Genomic DNA, 19,481 nt, shown 5'->3' with positions numbered 1-19,481 from the left:
CACTGGCCCCGCCACAGTGCCCTGCATATACGTCTGACCCTAAGAGGGCAGGGGCCACGGATGCTCTACCCACCGCTGTATCCCAGGGCCTGGAGCACTGGGAGACCAACAGGTGTTTTCTGAAGGAACAAAGGAATGAATGGACTAGGAGTTCCTTGAGGGCAGGGTCTTATTTCTGAATGCGCAGCCAGATGAGCAGTGCCTGGCTGGGCCAGGGTTGGTTACAATGGAATGAATCAACACAGAAACAAAGGAAGAAACAGGAAAGCAACCCAGCTGTCACAGGTGGTAGAGTGACCAGAGGAGACTCCCTTCCCCAGACTCTGCGGCGAAACCCAACACAGACCATCCTCCACGATGGCTAGACCAGCCCTTCCCATCTGGGGCCTCTCGGGCTCAGCAGTGTGTGAGTCGGTCCTCTGGCTGGCCAGGCAGAGGTTCTTGCCCAGGACTCTGGATCTTGGGCAAGTGCTATAGAGATGGGGTAGGGACAATTCACCTGGGAGGAGCTGGGTCCTGCCCTGTATCTTCCTGCACCGGTGGTGATGGGACTACCACCTGCACACCCCTGACCCCACCTCTGGGCCATTCTCCAGGCTGTCATCATCCTTCTAGTACATTCCTTTCCTGCTTGGAATGGCCAGATCCCATTTCGGCTGTTGGCACATGAGAGCCCTGAGGGACCCGCAGGGCCTACTGGCTCTTGGCCTCTTCTTCCTTCTCAAAGTGGACGTTCTGATGTGTTTGCCCCATAGGCGTTTTTACAAAAGGAACCAGCATTTCCACAAATGTGGCTTCTCCTGGTCACACCATCGGTGCTCCTGGCATCTCTGTCCCGAGCTCACATCCAGGTGGTTCTGGCCCTGCCAGACTGGGTCCAGCCCACTGCTTAGCCGTTGGCAGGGATGGCTGCCAGATCTCCTCTCCTGGTCCCCAACTGCCAGGCCTGGCCACACCCTCCGTGAGCTGAGCTGCATGAGCCTCCAGTCTTGGCTGGGTCCTCGGTAGCCTGCCTCTCACAGCAGCACTCGATGTCTAAAGGCGTGGGAGGGATTTCTGCAGAGCCACTGACCACAGACGCTGCTACACATCAGTCTCTTCTCAGCCCCATCCTTCCAGGCAGAGCCATCTGGGTTTCCAAGCCTTTCCTCCCATGGGAGGGTGTGACCCCCTTCCCCAGCCACACTTGGCTTTCTGGCCACTTCCGTTCCCTCTGGGATCCTCTCAACTCTTGGAGGTCGGTGTGGCATTCCAGGAAGAAGGCAGGTTTCAGTTCATCAGCAGTTTGCAGACCCCAGCTAAACAGGTATGTGACACAGGCTGGCGAACTAAATGCGATGACGCATGTCACTACCAACCACAGACCACGTGTGCTTATTCGGTACCAGACACCACGAGAAATGCTCACACACACCTCCTCTCCTCCTCAATACACCCATCTTACAGAAGAGGAAGCTGAGGCTCAGAGCAGGCAGTGGGGTGCCTCTGCACACTCTGGCGACTGTCCCTGCCCTCCCCACACCTCGGCCAGGACCCCATCCCTCCTCCACATTCCTGAAGCTTCTGGCGGCCACTTCTTCAAGCCCTCGGCCCACACCCTGAGGCTGGCTGGGTATTTATGTCCCACCCACAGGACTGGGAAAGGAGGCAGGATCCACGTAGGATTAACTGCGACTGCTCCAGTGAGCCTGGTGTTAAAAAAAAAAAAAACCCGCTGAATGAATTAATGACATGTAAGGCAAAGCATGGAGATGCCGGGCTGAGGACAGTCTCAATGCGGAACTCTCCTGCGCCTCCTTCCAGGGAGGCAGAGATGGCAGAGATCTCCCACCCACCATGCCCGGCTCCTTCTGCCCCAGTGCGACGAGAAGGAAAGCTGGCCATGGTCCCCTCCCCACCCCCGTTCGGGCTGGCTGCACTTTAGAAGAAGGCAGAGGCTTCAGCCATGTTTGTCCACTGTAACGATGAGCATCTTTCCATCAGAAGTCAAAGGGAGTTTAAAGATCACCTCGTCCAGGGGTTCTCAGTCTTTGGGGGTTTATAGATCCCTTTAAGAACCTAAAACAAGCTATGGACTCACACCCATGTAATGTCAACATGTATGCACACACACTACACACACACACACACACACACATACACCAGACACAAACACCATACACACATACCAGTTACACATGCACACACGACACACACAGACACATACACCACACGCACCACACACAAAGACACATACACCACACACACACACCATACACACACACCAGTTACACATGCACACACGACACACACAGACACATACACCACATGCACCACACACAAAGACACATACACCACACACACACACCATACACACACACCAGTTACACATGCACACACGACACACACAGACACATACACCACACGCACCACACACAAAGACACATACACCACACACACACACCATACACACACACCAGTTACACATGCACACACGACACATACAGACACATACACCACACGCATCACAAAGACACATACACCACACACACACACCAGTTATACATGCACACACACCACACACACAAAGACACATACACCACACACAGACACCACATAAAGACACACCACACACACACCACAAAGACACATACATCACATACAAAGACACACACACCATACACATACCATAGTTACACATGCACACACCACACACAAAGACACATACACCACACACACACCATACACACAAAGACACATACACCACACACACAGACACACACATACCACAGACACACCACACACAAAAAGACACATACACCACATACACAGACACACACACCATACACATACACACCATAATTACACATGCACACACCACATACAAAAAGACACATACACCACACACACACCATACACACAAAGACACATACACCACATACACAGACACACACATACCACATAAAGACACATATACCATACACACACACAACCAACCACATAAAGACACATACACCACACACACACACAACCAACCACATAAAGACACATACACCCTACACACAGACACACACACCACATAAAGACACATACACCACACACACACACCATACACACACACCATACAGTTACATATGCACACACACCACACAGCCATATACCACGTAGACACACCATACACATCACACACAGACACATATGCCACACACACCACATACACAAAGACACACCACACACACACCATACACACACACACAATACAGTTACACATGCACACACACCACACAGCCACATACCACGTAGACATATACACCACACAGATCACACACACAGACACATACACCACACACACACCACATACACAAAGACACACCACGCACACAGACACACACCATACACAGACACACCAGTTACACATGCACACACACCACACATACACATACCACAGACACATACACCACATACACATCACACACACACACACACACACCACACACAGACACACAGCATACACACCTCATACACACAGATACACACCTCAGACACACAGATACACACCTCACACAGACACACAGATACACATGCACGTACACCATATACACACAGAGACACACATCACATACAGACATACACCACACACACCAGTCACATATCACACAGACACACCACACACACATGCACACACCACACACAGAGATACACACTATGCACACCACGTATAGACACAGGACACACACATGCACATATCACACACATGCACACACAGATACATGTGCATACACACCATATACACAGAGAGACACATGCCACATATAGACACACAGGCCAGGCACACACATGCACACATACCACACACACCAGACAGACATATCCACCATAGACACACACAGATAAACACTCAGAGACACAGATGTGTACATGCCACATGCAGACATACTATACACACAGACACACATACCCCACAAAGACACACACATAAACCATACAGACACACATACACACACACCACACAGTCCCACCCGTAGGACTGTGCAGGCAGTTTTGGAATCTACCATGGACCACACGTTAAGGACCCAGATCTAACCCAGCCTTTCCTCCGCTGCCACTTTTCCACTGGGAAAAGCAACGCAGACACCACACACACACCCAGACTTGCTGGGGTCGTCATTTGTGTCATTTCCAGCTCTCTTCCCTCCAGGCTCCTGGCAAGCACACAGGCCAACGCCAACGAGCTGATGTCATGCCGAAGTGACCCGTGGCCCGTGCATGGAAGCCCCTGAGAACCCATGCAGTGCCGGGCACACTCCCTTCCCCCACTGGCCCACGGTGGACACACAGCACAAGTGAGAAACAACGCCTTGCCGTTTCTAGCGACCTACAATGCGTGGCCACTTGTGACGGTGGCAGCACCTGGCCTGCCCTGCTCTCAGACTGGCTTCCATGCAGCGTGTACTCCCACCAGGAACATTCTGCTGTCAACCCCTTCTCTCCGCTGCCCGCTGCACTCCTACTTACCCTTCAGGTCCCTGCTGAAATGCCACTTCTCCACAATGACTGTCTTGATGGTGTCTTCCCCTCCCCCTCCCCCACCAAACCAGGCCAGAATGCCTCGCCTAACGCATCACACTGTCCTGGAATCGCCTGTCTAGTTGTGCTGCTTCTGCAGGCTACGGGCTCTGGGAGGTCAGGAAGCATGTCTGACTTATGCAGCACTGCGTCCATGAAACCCAGAGAAACACTTGTTAAATGAAAGACTGGCTGGAGTGTCTGAATGAATGAATGAATGAATGAATGAATGAATTGGATGGATGGAGACATGGATGGATGCAAAAACAGATAAGACAGACAGTCTGATGGATAAACAGATGGGTGAGTGGATAGATGGATGGATGAATGGGGTATTCATATACTCATTCTGCTCAGTGAAGAAAGTTCACACACGACAGACCTTCAAAAGAACCCTTCAGCTCTGATTCCCTCTCTTCCCTAAATGGCATTTGACTAAGACTCTAAAAATGATCATGGCAGTGTTTTCTTAAACACCTACTATATACCAGGCACAGTGCTAAGTATTTTACATGTAATATCTATAAGCCTCACAATATCCAAGGAGAAAAATATTAGGGTATGGTTCACAGATAAAGAAAATGAGGCCCAGAGAGGTTCTTCCTGTTGTCTAGGGTACCACAGCTAGAATGTGGTAAAACTTAGGGTTCCAGGGCTGGTTAGAGCCTAGGGTTCGACAGCCCGTTAGAGTCTAAGGTTCCAGAGGTAGTGCCCAGGAGAGCTGGGCAGGAACTCAGGTCTGTCTGACGCTACAGTCTTCCCTCCCTACGATCCAGCCCTGGAACATGAAGCAGCGCATCTGAGCTCCTCTGGATTCTCAGGACTTGGGTTGGGACATCCGTGTATTTCTCCATGGTAGCTGCCCTACTGATGGAATAGGAGGAGGAAGGATGTGGCACACAGGAGACCTCACCTTGAAACTAAGGGAAGGACCGGAACTTGCCTCTAGGAGAGCAGGCGGAGGCTGATGGAGCCACAGAGGTCGGGACAAGGCTGGACTGTAAACTGCTCGTTCCTTCGGCTTGTCTACTTTTGAGGAAGGATACAGGCTACTAGGCAATGTCTTGAATCCCAGCACAGACATCTCTAAGGGGCTTCCAAGCAAAGGGAAAGTTGACCAGGCTGCTTTCCAGCCGGGGGAAGACTCACGCTTCTGTGCAGAGTCCCCACACTGTCCTGCTGGTGGCTGAGCCGAGAGAACCCAGCCCAGGGGGAACATAAGGCAGGGCTGGAACCCCAAGGGTCACTCTGAGGAGAATCCATTCAGACCCAGGAGAGGTCCCCCAGCCTGACCCTGAGGGTCACTCAGAGGAGAATCCATTCAGACATGGGAGAGGTCCCCAGTCCAGGAACCCCAAGTTCCCTGGAAGCCGGTGCAGCTGGTTCCGACTTCTGGTGTTAAATCTTTGGAATGTTGAAAAGGCCTGATTCCAGGCAAAAGCTGCCCAGTTTCCTCTTCCAAACCTGCCAAGTTCTTTCTCATTGTTGTATTGTCTCGAGAGGTGAGAAAAACAGCCCAGGGTGCGCTGTGAGCGACCTTTTCCAAGCTCCCTTCCCCGGCCCAGTTTCTTAGGGGAAAGCAGCTTCCTTTCTTACTGGAAGGTAGAGAGTGAGACCTTTCTGGTGCTTTCCAGGCCGGAAAAGTCCTGCTCGCTACCTTCCAGTAAGAAAGGAACCCACCCTGTCCCTGCCCTGCTGCCAATGTTTGGGGTAAACAGTTGCCCTGCCTCTGCAGGACTTTCCAGAACATTGATGGAGAAGAGCGGGATCCCGGAACCCATCCCAGAAAGAAGCAGACACTCTCGGGAGGAGGGTCTCCCTGCTCTTACCTTGCCTGAAGCCTTGTTTGTGGAGCACTGGCTCTGTCGGATTTTTGCTGATGGGCAGAAACTCAATTTTTAGGCAGAATCCCCCAGAAGATGACCTGCACCGTGTTGCTCTTTAATGCCCACTACCCCATCCCAGGGGCCAGTGAGGAGCACCCCAGGACGGTTTCATGACACTGTCTACGTACTTACGTACTTACGTGGTTGGCCTCCCCACAATGAAATGCTAGCAGAAAGGGCATTAATGGAGGAAACAGGATAAATAGGTCCTTTCTGCAAGCAGGGATTCTAGTAACATGACATTAAGGGAGCTCATGCTGAAAAACACAAAGCATCCAAAACACACCAATTGGACCCATGCTGGAAGGCTGGGCGCCCCTGTCTGAAAACTCAACTTGCTGGTAGATTGCTCAGTCTCTGAGCTGGGGATGAGGGCCTGAATGTCCTCTCTGCCTTCCTTGAAGGATCAGGACAGCTCCCTGAGGTCTGCAAGAGGCACTGATTCAAATTCTAACAAAGCAAGAGTTTTACAAGGAGCTCCTCAGAAGACAGAGGGAGAGGAGGAGGAAAAGACAGAAGAGGGGAGAGACACACAGAGAGGATTGGGATACAGGCTCGGAGGTGGTGAGAGTCCTGGAGGAAGGACCTGCAAGAGAAGCCCAGAGTGAACCACGGCAAGAACTAAAGACAGAGGAAGAGGAGAGGCAGGAGGGGATGGAAGGGGAATGAGGGCAGAGAGATGGAGAAAAGGCATCAGAGACAGAGGAAAACAGACACGCACAGATGCAAAGAACCTGAAAGAGACAGAGACACAGAGAGATCAGGCAGGCTGGGGTAGGGAAGGGGCACTGGTCCTCTTTGGGCCCTGCCATTCCCCTAGTCTGTAGAGAATGGCTGTGCTGTAATGCAGCAGGGTGCAGACTGTGTGACAGCACAGCCAGACTGCAGGATCGAAGAGCCCCCTGTGATCCCAGGCGATCTTCCCCAGGAGGGGGTCAGGTGCCTGCAGCAGGAGGTCAAAATGAAAAGGCCTTGAGGCCAGCACTGCTCCACAGAACTTCGTGTATCAATGGAAATGTTCTCTATCTGCGCTGTCCAACACAGCAGCTTTAGCCATGTGTGGCCCCTGGGCCCTGGAGGTGTAGCTAGGGGGCTGAGGAACTGTGTTATTAATTTGATTGAGTAAATTAAACCCATATGCGAGCTGCCATGCGTGGCTGGTGGCGGCTGTGTCAGGTGGCACCATTTAAGGCACTTCCACTTCTCTGCTGACTAGGTGCACTCAGGTGATGCTGTTCAGATGGGCCGTAGCCCAAGAGGGCACCTGGCTGTTTCTTGGTCCCCTCTCCCACGCTGGAGCAGGGAAGATCTGTCCCCAGGGCCAAAGGGGTTGTTCTCTGTGGCACCACGGCTCTGGGTTCTAATACAGTGTGTTGTATGTGAATCAAGACAAAGTAAAGGCTCTCAAAGCAGAGGGTCCTGCCACCTGTCACAAAAGGCACGGGAATACAACCAGGACTGAAGAAAGCCCTGAGCACCACACCGGGGGCCAAGTGCACTCTGCCCCAGCCTCCCTAGAACCACGCAGACTCACCAGTCCTGTTTATAGAATGAGCCAGCTATACACCACCCATGCATCACGGTGGGCAGAGTGTGGGGGTGAGGACGAGAGGGAAGCAAGGGAGAAGCCGATCCAGGCCTACCTTTCCTGATGGAAATGGCAGCCAATGAGAGAACCACAGCCGCCAGGGACAGGGGCTGCACCCACCTGGGTTCCCCTGGGAGGAAGGGTTGGGAGGCCGAGTCTGCTGCTCCTGCCCTAGCTTGGAATCCGGCTCTGGATCTGAGGAGCTGCAAGCCGCCGCCTCCTCCTCCTTTTCCTCTGCTTCCTCCTCTCCCGCTCCTGCCTTCGACTGCGCTGTCCACGGGAGCAGCGGGCAGTGAGTAAGTGGGACGCTGGAGCAGCCAGAGGCTCCCGCCCGCTCGGCTCCTCAGCGCCACAGGGCCAGCTCTGTCCTGAAGCCCTGCCGGACGCGGGGCCAGGCGAGTCATCACAGTTGGGCCCGCCGCCACGGCCAGGTTAAAGGGACATTCCAGGCACTGCCTCTCTGCTTTTCAGCCTCACTGCCCCTCCATCCATGGGACGAGTGACGCTCTGGCCTCCGTTGGGGGCCAGGGCTGCCCCTCCAGCCCCAGAAGGAATGAGGCCCCTTTTCTGGTGGAGGAGGAAGGCGAAGGCTCAGGGCCTCCTCTCCTCCGACTGGACTGTTTCGAGGGGCTCCCTCCTGCCTCTCTGTCACATATACATCTAGGCCCCTCTGCCCTGCCACCATACTGATTCCTCTAGTGTCCCTCTACTCCTTCAGAGCTTTCAGTGGCTCCCTATTGCCTTTGGAAAAGAGTCTGAGGCTTCTTCACTCAGCTGGCAAGGCCTGGGTGATCCGGCCATCGCCCAACAGATCTAGACACATCCGCAGCCCAAACTCCATCTCCCCATCTCCTCCAGCTACAGCAAGTACCCAGGTCGCCCACATTCATGCTCTGCACACACATCCCCTCTGCCCGGAGGGTGGGCCCCCCACCCCACCATCCTGGCACACTCCTACTCATCCCTCTATACCCAGTTCTAATGCCGCCGGTCTGGGGAGCCTGCTTTGGCTCCCCAGGCCAAATGAGTTTCTCCTTCCTCTGGGCTCCCAGTCCTCTGGGGTTGCCTCTGTCTTAGCCATTACTTCAGTAATCATTTGTTTATGGTCCTGTCTCCCCAATGGCTGAGGGGCTCTTCACACATGGTGCCTACCCCAGCAAAGGAAAGAGGCTGCCTCAAAGCTCTGTGACGGCAGGAAAGTCACTTGGGTGGGATATTCTCCGGCATCCCTACGTCTCTGTTGGCCACGGAACCCTGTGACTGCCCGCCCCATCTCCCACCCCGGAACCCTGTGACTGCCCGCCCCATCTCCCACCCCGAGGGGGCTGGCACTGACCACCCCCTTCATGGACTCTGTGATGTAGCCATCGGATGGGCAAGAAGGAGTGAGTGAAGAGGCAAAGGAACTGGCAGGAGAAGTGTCTGGCAGGAGGATGACACTGACCTCTATCATAAAGACAAGAGGAGAGAAAGGACGGACAGGAAGGCTTTGCCGGCTGCGGTGGGAAGGCAGGGGAGGGACAGTGTGGGGGTGTGGGGACAGGGTTAAAAGAAAAGCGTAGAGGGCAGAGTGTGAGAGATTCACTAAGAAGAAAGCAGACTGGGGCAGACGTGGTTTCCGGAGTCCTCTGAGAGATGACAGTAAGAAACAGGACTTTTCTAACAATGCTAAGTTGTGATGGTCCGCCACTGAGCTTAGCATTCCTTGGAGCCCAAACTGGGTGACTCTTAGCCCAATTCTGTTACACAATCCAGTGGCCGCTAGATGGAAAATTGGTTTTTAGAGAGCATCTCTTTGGGCTAAGAGAAGATTTCCCTGGAGAAACAGGGTAGGAATAAAATGATCCCAAAAGAAAAATGGAGGCAGATCTTCTTCCCACTGATAAGAGGGTAAATTTTCTCTACATGAGGGGTTTCGGACTCGGGGTTCCTCCTGGAAATTGGGCTGGCTCCCCGACGTGACGTAACCTGTCTTATGGATGTGTGATTGTGGTCGTGGTTTTTTGTCGGTCACTTCTCCACTCTTGGTGGACCCACCTCACCACCTCTGTGTGGACCTGGTGGGGCTACCAATCCAAGACCTGGGCCTTGCCTGAGGTCAAGAGTGGGTGGGTAATCCAGGGGAGTGCATTCCTGGGGGCTGAGTGGGAACACAGCAGAGTCGATCGGATCTTCCATGACATTTTGTAAAAGGTACTGGAAACAAAAAGGGCGCTCACTCATAAGGACTATAACCTCCAAGGATGTGGCTTTGGGCTGCAGGTAGGTCATCTTTCCTACCACATGGTGAGATTCTGCCAGTGAAGCCAATACACAGAAGCACAGCCAGGAGACGGAGAGAGAGATGGCCACTATTAATGATGTCATCTGACCCCTGGATCCAGCAATGCCTGAATTCCTCTCTAAGACTTCCCAGTTATTTTAATAGTTAACAGCATTAAACTCTCTTTTTGTCTCACTAGTTGGAATAATGTTCGTGTCATTTCCAACCAAACATCCTGACCAGTACATACAGAATGCACTTTTTTTTCCTGAAAAGACAAGTTATAATTCTATCAGTCTCAAAAGACTTAGATCAACAAGATGTCAGAAACCCCCTCACTCAAAGTAAAGCAAAAAGTTAGTATCTACTGCTCATCTGCTTTTCACAGCCTTCTTGGGCCTAATAACGCACCTGTGTGCCTCAGTTTCCTCATCTGTAAAATGGAGATAAAACTTATTTATCAGGTTTATTAAGGGAACTAAATGAGTAACCTGAAAAGTTCCTAGACTGCAGCAGGTGTGCAGGAGGAGCCCAGACCATGCACAGTCCTCTTCCTTTACTCTGGTCAGACCCGGTTTATAGCTTTCCTATACTTGGGGAATAACACCACCCAAAGTTAAACCTTTCCTCTTGATAGTTGGCTGGCTCCCTCCAAGGGAAATGAGGGGGGCGAGTGCATGAAGATGAGGGAGAAGAAACTGCTTGTTCATGTTTATTTCTCCTACCTGCAGTAAGACAGTTCCCCCAGGAATCGTGAGCTGTAAACAGTACTTCGGGGCATTCTCCCAGGACAGCAGCTGAACATCTTCAATCGCGCTGTAGGAGACTGAGTTTTCCATGTACCCAGTTGGCTGCAGCAAAAAATAAAAGGAAAAGAAGAGACATGCATTGGTTACAGGAGCAGGCATGACGTCTGCATCTCGGATGGTTCCTGGAAACATTGCCCCTGTGGCGACAGGCAAATGGAGCTGGCACAGGAGTTCGGCACCTCTGGCGACCACAGGAAGCCTCCCTGTCTCTGGCTGGCCATATTCAGCTGCAAGGGGGTTCACTGTAAAACTCCACCCACATGTTTGGAGGTGCAGAGTTAGGAACAGAGTGGGAGCAGCTGGAGGGCAAGGACTGAGGGACTGCTGCTCTTGGTATCTATGGGGCCAGCACAGGGCGTGGCCGGAAGCCCGCCATCCCTCACCAGCAACGAGCCACCACCTTCTCCTGCCCAGAAAGCACCCATCTCCCTGCCTCCTCTCCCCAAGGATATGTATCCTCCACTCGGCCTCCAGAGCCACATTCCAAGACGGCAAACTCCATATCCCCACCCCGCTGCTCAACATTCTTCAGTGGCTCCCAATGGCCCAGCCACAAAATCCACACTCCCATCCACAATCGACAGACCCAGGGGGGTCTGCTCTCCCTGTGCCCCCAGCCCCGCCCCTAGGCAGCATCTCTATTCTGTGTCATTATCTGTTGGATGTCTGCCTCCTGGCCAGGCTGCGAGCTCAATGAAATCAGGGTCTAGGTCTGTCTTGGTTCCCACTCTTTCCCCAGTGCCTGGCCCATGGCAAGGGCTCAATAGCACGTGTTGAAAAGAATGAGAAAGGCTATTATTATCGGTCATCGTTGGGAGTAGGGGCAGGGCAAGAGAAATCCACAGTCACCCACCACTCTCTGAGTGAGTCTTGCTGTCCCGAGAAGGCACTAGGTGACCGAGGGATATAATGGCCACCAGGAGCCAGAGCAGGTGTCCTTGTCACTTTGGCTCCAGGAAGTCAGACTTCAGGAGAATCAGGTGAGTGCGGCACAGCTGAGAAGAATAACAGCGAACACCTCCCTAGCTCTCGCATGCACCCTGGGCACGTTGCAATCATTTAATCCTCACACAAGTCTTGTAGAACAGGAATCAAGGTCATCCCATCATACAGACAAGGAAACTGAGGCTCAGGAGGTCACGTGATTTGCCCAAGGTCACCCAGGTAGGAGTGGCACGGAAAGGACTGAACTCAGCCATCTGACTCCGGAATCAGAGACCTGACCTCTATCCTGCGTTCCAAGAAAGAGGCCAAGGCAATTCAAAGTCTAAGGCCAACAGGTTAATTCTACCATAAAGATGGGGGACCTCCGTTAGGTTTGTTAATTTCAGTATCTGTCTGCCAAAGGAGAGTTATGGTGATGGGGGTGGAGGTAGAGAGGGTTGATGGCTGAAGCTGCCTCAATTTCCCTGATGTGATCAATTGCGAGGTTCAAAAAGTACAAGGGATTGATCAATTCATTTTTCATTCATTCCTTCATTCATCCGACAGACATTTACTGAGCTTCTATTATGTTCCAGGCGCCATGCTAGGTGCTGGAGATTTAGCAGTAAGACAGACAGGAGCCCAGTGGGCAAACGGGCAACAAACAAAATATCTAAATAAATAAACTATTGGAGAGTGGCAAGTGCTGCACAAAGAATCACAATGAGGCATGATGACAGGTGGCTGAGAGCAGGAGTAAAGAGTGTCCCAGAGCCCAGGGCCAGTGCAAAGGCTCTGAGGTGGGAACAGCTGGGAGTGTTCGAGGAGGAGCAGAAGGTGAAACGGACGGAGGGCTGGGCAAGCGATGCCCTGGAGAGAAGGGCAGGCCACTCCTGGGGAGGTTGGTAGGTCCACCTAGGGGCTCGGGTATTACTCCCGGGGGTTGCAGGAGCTTTAGCCAAGGTTCACAGGGATTGCTGCTCAGAAAACAAACTTGAAAGGAGACAGTGGTGACGGGGACAGTCTGCAGGCTGCTGCAAAGGTCGAGGTGAGCGACAAGGCTGCTTGGACCCCATAACTTAGGGGAGGAGGCAGCCACGTTCATCCCATCCTTTCCACCACTGCATCGCTCACCCCTCAGAGGACCCCCGGGCCACCAAACCCGGCGGCTGCCATGTGTCACCCAAGAGGGTTCTCTTTATACCACCATGCCTCAAAGTCACACTCCTGGGTCTGCCCTTCACCGTTCTGGCCTATTCCAGCAGCCCGTGCACTGTTCTGTTCTCACTATTCTGCAGTAAATGACTCAGCCCTAACAGCATGTCTTGTCCTGAGCACTGCCGGAGAAGCCAGGGCTTGGCGGTTGGTTCTACGCTTATTTTCCTCATTCATGTTCAAATACTTATTGTGTTGCTCACTGACTGTCTGTGTCCCCTGCTACTATTTAGGTACCATGGGAGCAGGAGGGTTCACCTGTTCTGTTTCATGTGCCTAAATGACGTCTGACATTTAAGAGGTGATTACTAATTTCCTAACAAATGAATGAACACCTTACAAAAAAAAAGGCAATGTTCATCCGTGTTTTAACTATAAGCATCACCCACAACACACTGGAGAGAGGCTTTGTGAGTCTACCTTTCACTTACCCTGCCCTTAGTTGTCTTAATGTGGCTTTGATCTGAAGTTGCAACCAAGGCTTTTTCAAGAAAGGTTGTGTATAAATAAATATATACTGTTTTGTGTTTCGTTTTGTTTTGTTTTAGACGGAGTCTTGCTCTGTTGCCCAGGCTGGAGTGCAGTGGCGTGGTCTCAGCTCACTGCAACCTCTGCCTCCTGGGCAGAGCAATTCTCTGCCTCAGGCTCCCAAGAAGCTGAGATTACAGGTGCCTGCCACCACGCCTGGCTAATTTTTTTGTATTTTTAGTAGAGATAGGGTTTCACCATCTTAGCCAGGCTGGTCTTGAACTCCTGACCTTGTGATCCACCTGCCTCAGCCTCCCAAAGTGCTGAGATTACAGGCATAAACCACTGTGCCCAGTCCTTTTCTTTTCTTTTTTTTTCTTGAGACGGGGTTTCACTCTTGTCACCCAGGCTGGAGTGCAATGGTGCATTCTTGGCTCACTGCAACCTCCACCACTTGGGTTCAAGTGATTCTTCTACTTCAGCCTCCCGAGTAGCTGGGATTACAGGCGCCCACCACCACGCCCAGCTAATTTTTCAGTATTTTTAGTAGAGATGGGGTTTCACCATGTTGGCCAGGCTGGTCTCGAACTCCTGATCTCAGGTGATCCTCCTGCCCTGGCCTCCCAAAGTGCTGAGATTACAGGCATAAGCCACCACACCCAGCCCATTCTATTTTTAAAAAGCAGACAAGCTGCTTGCCTCCTGTCTGAAGCAGGATTTGGCCAAAAGCAGACTTTTTAGGACCAAGGAGACCTGCGTTTGGGCCACTTACTGTGTGTCCTTAGGCAAGTTACTCCCCTTCTCTGAGCTCACTTTCTCTACTGGTTAAGATGAGAATTTATTTAATAGGCAGAATTCCTGGTAGCATTAAAGGAGATCCAGTTTATCAAGGACTCAGCACAGTACCTGGAACAAACTAAAGAATGCAATCAAATGAACTATTTTGAGAAAGATGAATCTTTGCCTCTGGGGTCTTCCTTCCCAAACCCATAACCCAAGTCTAACCATCAGAAAAATATCAGACAAACCCTAACTGAGGGACCTTCCTCAAAACTCCTGACCAGTGCTCATTAAACACGAGGAAAGCCTGAGCAACTATCCCAGCCAAGGGAAGTTTCGGGAGACGTGACTACAGGTACCGTGGGGATCCTGGATGGGATCCTGGGACAGAAAAAGGGTATCATGGAAAACCTAAGGAAACCTAATAAAATATGGACTTCAGCAATCATGTATCAATACTGGTTCAAGAGAGTTGTGACAGACGCAGCACACAGACTAAGATGCTAGCAGCTGGAGAAGCAGACTGCAGATGTGTGAGAACTCTGGAGTATCCTCGTCGCTTTCCTATACATCTCACACTGTCCTAAAAGAATATGTTTATTTAAAAACAAAAACAAAACTGCTATAGTGCTATCACCGAGCAGGAAGGTGGGAGGCCTGCAGGGCACACGGGCTGGATTGGGATGGAAAGCCTCTGAACACTGCTGTTCCTTGGGCTCAGATTTGAGCTAACACTGCCCCGGCACCGCTGCCGTGCTGGGTACTTTCCTATTGCTGGGATGACTTTACAGATAACTGATAATTCCCTGGTAAGCTGAACGTGATGACTGGCGCTCCAGGGGAGGAGATTCCCATCTGGGGTAGGAGGCTGAATTGGATAAGAGAAAACATTAAAATTCTCCTCTATTGAGGGACGGTAGGGAATCCTGCTCTAAGATGTACAGCTAAGAGAACAATAAGCAGATGAAAATTTTTTTTCCTAAACGTTAAGAGCAGTGTAAGGCATACTGTATGATTCCATTTATATGACATCCTGAAATAAAACTACAGGGGCTGAAATCACACCCGTGGCTGCCAGCCGCTGGGGAGGGCGAGGGGCAGGGGGACTCTTGCGGGGGACTCTGTATTGACTGTGGGGGCGATGCTACTTGGCTGTATACGTTTGTCAGAACTCACAGATCTGCATGCTAAAAGCATGACTCTTACTGTATGTAAATTACAACGCAAACCTGACTAAAAAAGGCAATGCGTGAATACTGAAGGTAATTTGGAAGGTGATGAATAAAATCTTTCCCATAAAAATCCAATCAAGACCACTCATTAGCACTGTGGTGTATGACTTTCCTGATTATTTTAATACATAATTTTTTATAAAGCCCAAATCATACGGTACATAGAATTTTGTGACGTCCTTTTTTTTTTTCACATCATCGCACATATATTTCCCTGCTCTGAATGGCAAGCTCTAGAACTCTCACTGTAGCAGCTATAAAACATTCCGCCATCATCAATTTCATCCCTGTTCTCACCCCCTCCCTCAGGGACAGTGCCACTGTCTCATTTTACGCTGCCGTGCACAACTCCGCAGTGAACATCCTTGTGAAACATGTTTTTCTACCCTATATTTAGGATTATTTCCTTAGGCCAGATTCCCAGAAATGGAATTACTGGGACAAAGGGCAAGAGCATGTTTTACATTGTTGCCAAATTGCTCTCATTAAATGGATATTAAAGGGAACCGGGGAGCCCTGGCCAAGGCTGAGGGGCTTTTGTCCTGGGCCACTAGCTTGACAGGGCCATGGGAGAAGCAACGAACGAACCCAGGTAGGTTCAGTGGGCCCGCTCGCTAACCCAATGCCTGCAAGGTGACAGCGCCCAGAGGGTATTGGAGATGCGGCAGCCCACAAGCTGGGGTTCGGGCCCCTGGGGACGCTGCCTTCCGTGGAAGCTGGAGAATGGTCAGTGAACTCTGCCTTTGTCTTTTTGCTCTTAGGGACAGATACGGGGCTAGTTTTGAGGGGTCCTGAATTTGCCAGACCAGGAAGAGATACTTCGCCTCTGCCTGTTTCCAGGTAAGCCCCCTGTCCAGTGGCACGCAATGCTGGATCTGGGCTGGAAAAAGGAGGGCCTAGAGGGACCTCATGAGGGTCCCATGTGAACCCCCAGAGATCTTCAGAACTGACATTCCAAACCAGATACCGCCTCAGACCTGCTCCCAGAGTGGGTGGGGAATGGGGTCAGCTGACCCCCCAAGAAAGAGTCCCCGTCAGGCCCGCCCCTGATGCTGGCAGAAGGCCCCTAGCCTTCGCCTTCTCTTGCCTTTCTGGGGAGCCAGCTCCCTCCTGCCCAAACCTGCCTGCTGGTTTCCATGGGGATTCCTCTCAAAGAGAATACGAATCATGACGTCCAGGCTGACTCAAAACATGTCCCAGGGAGGGGAGGGGAGGAGCTCCCGGACCCCAAAAGAAGAAGCCAGTCTGGAAAATCCTCCCCTGAGCTTGTTCCCGAGGCCAGAGAAACCCTGCCCAGTCGGGGATGGGGTTGAAAACGGCAGGCTGTGTGTCACGGGGCATGTGTGGCCCTAACATCTGGCTGGAAGTGCTGGACTGGAGACAAGTCCCCTCTCTTCCTACATGGAAGTGGCTTCAGTCATCACACAGGGGACACCTATGCTGCACAGTCGGGTTCCACGTGGCACCACCCCACTGTAAGGAAGGATTTGCTGGCCCCGCACACACACCCTGGGGCGCCAAATGAGAAACAAGAAGTTGGATGGCAGCCCTGCTTAGACAGTCAACAGCAACAACAACAACAACAACAGTACCAGTGATGAGGCTGCCATCACAGTGGCAAACACAGTGGTGCTAAAAGTGCCTTGTGCTGGCAGAATGGGCTTCAGCCCCCACCTCCCCTGGCTGCATTTCTAAAATTCAAAATAAAATTCACATAACGTAAAACTAACCATTAATCACTTAAGATGTACAATTCAGTGGCATTGAGTCCATTCCTGATGCTGTGTCACCATCATCTCTATCTAGTTCTGAGATGTTTTTACTCCCAAAGAAAGCCCCATACCATTAAGTCGTCACTCCCTGCTACCCCATCCCCAGGCGCCAGGCAGTTGCTAGCCTGCTATCTATCTGTGGGACTTGCCTGTTCTGGACATGTCACAGAAATGACATCACATACTTTGTGGCTCTTTTGTGTCTGGCTCCTTTCACTTACTGTTTTTGAGGTTTATCTGTGCTATGGCATGAATCGGAATCGCATTCCTTTTTATGGCTGACTGACATTCCATTGTATGGGCAGGCCACACGTTTATCCATTTGTCTGTTGATGGACACATGGATTGTCTAACTTTTGACTACAGTGAAGAGTCAGCTGTATATATCTTTTCTTTTCTTTTCTTTTCTTTTTTGAGACGAAGTCTCGCTCTGTTGCTAGACTGCAATGCAGGGGTGCGATCTTGGCTCACTGCAACCTCCGCCTCCTGTCAAGTGATTCTCCTGCCTCAGCCTCCTAAGTAGCTGGGATTACAGTCACCCACCACCACTCTGGCTAATTTTTGTAATTTTAGTAGAGATAGGGTTTTGCCATGTTGGTCAGGATGGTCTTGAACTCCTGACCATCCCACCTCTGCCACCCAAAGTGCTGGGATTATAGGTGCAAGCCACCACACCCGGCATATATCTTTTTTTAATGACAGAAGGAAGGACACCTGCTATGCAGATGCTAGCCTCACTACAATACGGACATGCACAGGTGCCCCTGGTTAACATTCATCAAGCAGTTACCATGTGGCCAGCACGTGCTAACAGCTTTATATATATTCCCTCATTTAACCTGACAACAATGCTAAGGCGGGGAGGCTGTTTTTATTCCTGTTATCCACATGCTACAGAGGAAGAAACTGAGGCACAGAGTGGGGGAAGTCTCATACAGGCCTCCTGCTCTTATAAGACAGGCCCAGGATTCAATTTCATAACCCCCCAAGGCAGCAACTTCCATCCCTCTGTTATGCCAGATTCCTCTGGCCAGAGGCAAACTCCAATTTGTGTACCTTTGTGCTCACACACCTCAAGTACATATTATGCAGAAAGGAGCTGGGACCAGAGCTGAAGCCATGGTTGGAACCAGCATGGCAGGGGTCTCAGGACTGGCCTTCTGTTACTGTCCCGCACAGCAGGTCCCCAGACACCTGTAGTTCAACTTGGCATCACTCTCATGACACACCAGGAATGAACACTCCGAGCAGGTGCACAACTTGACCAACCATACACAGTTATTCAGGAGAGAGCTGGGAGGAAAACCAAGATGTCTGGACTTCATGCCCTGGCCTTTGTCTATAGGCAACTAGTAAATTAAAGACCAGACTGAGGTGGGCGGATCACAAGGTCAGATCGAGACTATCCTGGTTAACATGGTGAAAACCCATCTCTACTAAAAACACAAAAAATTAGCCGGGCGTGGTGGTGGGCACCTGTAGTCCCAGCTACTAGGCAGGCTGAGGCAGGAGAATGGTGTGAACCGGGAGGCGGAGCTTGTAGTGAGCAGAGATCACGCCACTGCACTCCAGCCTCGGGGACAGAGCGAGACTCCATCTCAAAAAAAAAAAAAAAAAAAAAAAAAAAGACCAGAGGGGTTACTAGAGTATGAGACCATCATACCAGCAGAATGGCTCAAATGGAAAAGATGAACAATGATAAGTGTTGGCGTAGATACAGTGCAAACAGAATCCTAAATTGCTGGAGGGAGTCAGATTGTGAATCCACCTTGTGACAGCTCTGCTGAAGCTGAACATGAGTCCCCTAAAACCCAGCAATCCTCCTCCTCCTCAGAAATGCCCACATTAGTACTCCCAAAGATGTTTGCACAAGTGTTCCCTGAGCCCAAAATGGAAACTACCCAAATGACCACCAAGAGAAGAATGAATAAAGAAATCCTGGTATATCTATTCAGGAGAAGCCCACATGATGAGAATGAATGATCTACAACCATGCACA

General features: G+C 51.2%; 1 protein-coding gene across 1 annotated transcript in view; it reads right to left on the bottom strand.

Annotated features, from left to right (window-relative positions):
* CMIP (c-Maf inducing protein) overlaps window positions 1-19,481 on the bottom strand; it is a 263,458-nt gene that overhangs the window by 92,653 nt on the left and 151,324 nt on the right. Inside the window, exon 2 of the mRNA XM_038008220.2 lies at window positions 11,008-11,133. Within this exon, the coding sequence (XP_037864148.1) occupies window positions 11,008-11,133 (126 nt within the window). The remainder of the gene's footprint in view (window positions 1-11,007; window positions 11,134-19,481) is intronic.

Source organism: Chlorocebus sabaeus, chromosome 5 (assembly GCF_047675955.1).
Source record: "Chlorocebus sabaeus isolate Y175 chromosome 5, mChlSab1.0.hap1, whole genome shotgun sequence".
NCBI lineage: Eukaryota > Metazoa > Chordata > Mammalia > Primates > Cercopithecidae > Chlorocebus > Chlorocebus sabaeus.
Note: the sequence above shows the minus strand (reverse complement) of the source record. Positions and strands in the feature narration are given on the sequence as shown.